Source organism: Nematolebias whitei, chromosome 17, assembly GCF_014905685.2.
Source record: "Nematolebias whitei isolate Nwh7 chromosome 17, NemWhi1, whole genome shotgun sequence".
NCBI classification, from domain to species: domain Eukaryota; kingdom Metazoa; phylum Chordata; class Actinopteri; order Cyprinodontiformes; family Rivulidae; genus Nematolebias; species Nematolebias whitei.
Genome location: NC_056514.1, coordinates 24,084,215 through 24,086,990, shown reverse-complemented (window position 1 = coordinate 24,086,990; position 2,776 = coordinate 24,084,215). Strand labels below are relative to the sequence as shown.

Sequence of the window (2,776 nt, the reverse complement as noted above, 5' to 3'; positions counted from 1 at the left end):
ACAGGCAATTCACTGCTTTGAAGCATCACGGGGGATGATGGGGTGACTTCTGCTATGCTTTTCAAGCATGACCAGAAGGTGCAGGCAGTTTTGACCTGAATACAAGTACTGAATAGAGATGGCATTGAAATTCAAGATGCAGTCCCTTCCAATGACTAATGTCTCTCTTTAAATGGTCACTTCTTTTCCCTTGGGCCCCTCATCTAATCGTCTTATCCTTTGACAGGCTTTTAGTCAGAGGAAATGTTCATTATGAACTGTCCAGTACAAATAGATTCTATTTAATTTTCTTTATAAGGGCAGATGTAGCTTTGTTGATGCTGTTTTATGTGGTAGGTTTGTGTCACTTTCTATTTTACATCCTATTATGGTAAAAATATGTCTGTGACATTGACCTCTATGTTCTTTTCTCTCTCTTGCAGGATAGACTGGAGTGAAGGGTCACTAGGCACAGACACTTTCCTTCCACTAACTCACAGGAGAAATAGAAAAAGACATCTTTCCAGAGACGTGCACAAACTTTGGTCTTAATACAGTCTTGTGGGCACCCACAAAGAGCCATCTTTGCATAAGACTTACAATCCAGCACAGGCTCCTTTGAGCAGGATGAGAGAACCTTGGAGGTACCTGCTGGGCTTATTCCTCCTGGTAAACTGTGCCTCCACCCACAGTGCCACCAATCCCTTCGCAGGGCAACAGACTCCTCTAGACCCTTGTTATGATGATAACGGAGCAGCCCGTCGTTGTATCCCTGAATTTATCAATGCTGCTTTTGGTAAGGAGGTGACGGTATCTAGTGTCTGTGGTCGGCCTCCGTCCCGCTCCTGCAGTGTTGTAGAGCGTGGTGATGAGCGTCCTTCTGTACGCACATGCCAAATCTGTGATGCAGCTGACCCACGTCGTGCCCACCCTGCTTCCTACCTCACCGACTTGAACTCAGCCCATAACCTCACCTGTTGGCAGTCAGAGAATCTGAACACCTCTCCGCATAATGTGACTCTTACCCTATCACTGGGTAAAAAGTTTGAGATCACATATGTCAGCCTACAGTTCTGTTCACCACGTTCTGAGTCACTGGCCATATACAAGAGTATGGACTACGGCAAAACATGGATGCCCTATCAGTTTTACTCCTCACAGTGCCGACGTATGTACAACAGGCCCAACAAAGCAACTATCACCAAACAGAATGAGCAGGAGGCCCTTTGCACAGATGGCCACACTGACTTGTACCCACTTTCTGGAGGACTGATTGCTTTTAGTACTTTGGATGGACGTCCCTCTGGTAAAGACTTTGACAACAGCCCAGTTCTCCAAGACTGGGTCACCGTCACTGATATACGTGTGGTTTTAAGCCGTCCGCAACTCCCCAGGGAGCTTATACTTGGGTCTGGAGGCAACAATGGAGGGAGGGATGATGACCCAATGGCAGTAACCTCGTCATTGCCAACATATTTCTATGCAGTGGGAGACTTCCAGGTGGGTGGGAGGTGTAAATGCAATGGTCATGCGTCACGCTGTCTGAAAGACAAGGAGGGCAAACTGGTGTGTGACTGCAAACACAACACAGAAGGGCCTGAATGTGACCGTTGCAAGCCCTTTCACTATGACCGACCATGGCAGAGGGCCAATGCTCGCGAGGCCAACGAGTGTCTGCGTAAGTGTTTCCTTCTTTTTGTCCCTCATTGTTATTTTAATCATGCAGACAGCACCAGGCTTCCAGTGTTGCAGCCAAAAAAAGTTTTTTTGCATTTAACACTAAATGATCAACAAGTTCAACAATGATATTTTGATTGTAACTTATCATTCACTGTAATGGTTGTTTCAGAGATAAAAATGACTGAAAACTATGTCAAGATTTGTTGAAAATTATATGTTATGCACAATGAAATCTCTGTAAAAACAATGAAAACATTGATCCGATGCTAAACTTTGACAAGGGACTATAACTTGTTACACAGACACCACTGCAACGATCATTGATTAAAAAAAATAAAAGAATCTATCCGGTTTTACCAAGATGGAGAAGGATGACTGTGGCAACCTCTAAAAAGTGAACAGTCAAAAGAAGAAGAATCAGGTTTTACTTCTCTGTACATCTGTTTAGAGTAAAGAGAAAATAAGGAAATGTCCACAAACAAGACATATTTCTTAGTTGAACTTTTTCCACAACTTGTTGTTTTATGATAAGATTCCAGTCATATAAAAATAAACATTAAAAGACATGCTTAAACGCAAAGAGAAATGAGTTGGGTAAATTAGGTTTGACTGGGGGTAGTTGTTTTTGTTGGACTGGCAACCAATCCAGGGTATACCCTGCCCCTCAGCCATTGAGCTCTGAAGATAGGCTCCCTGTGACCCTGAGCAGGAGTATATATGTATGTATGTGGGTGTGTGTGTGTATGTACGTATGTATGTATACGCATGTATGTATACATACATGTATACATACATGTATACATGTATTTGCTTGTTTGTATTTTCACATTTACCTATGTATTTATGTACTGTATTTACGTATGAAGGTATGTTTGTATGTGAGTATGTGTGTGTGTGTGTGCGTGTGTGCGTATGTATGTATGCATGTATGTATATGTATGTATGTATACATGTATGTCTGTATACATGTATGTATACATGTATTTATGCATACATACATACGAACATACATACATACATACATACATACATACATACATGTATTTGCATGTATGTATTTACACATTTACATATGTATGTATGTATGTATGTATGTATGTATGTATGTATGTATGTA

The 2,776-nt window shown here is 41.8% G+C and overlaps 1 protein-coding gene across 4 annotated transcripts in view; it reads left to right on the top strand.

Annotated features, from left to right (window-relative positions):
• The first annotated feature begins 596 nt into the window (after positions 1–596).
• Positions 597–2,776, top strand: part of ntn2 (netrin 2) — a 33,645-nt gene continuing 31,465 nt past the window's right edge. For all 4 annotated transcript variants that reach the window (XM_037690847.1, XM_037690846.1, XM_037690844.1 and 1 more), the window contains exon 1: positions 597–1,657. In XM_037690847.1, coding sequence (XP_037546775.1) covers positions 607–1,657 — 1,051 coding nt within the window. In that variant the 5' untranslated portion in view covers positions 597–606. The remainder of the gene's footprint in view (positions 1,658–2,776) is intronic.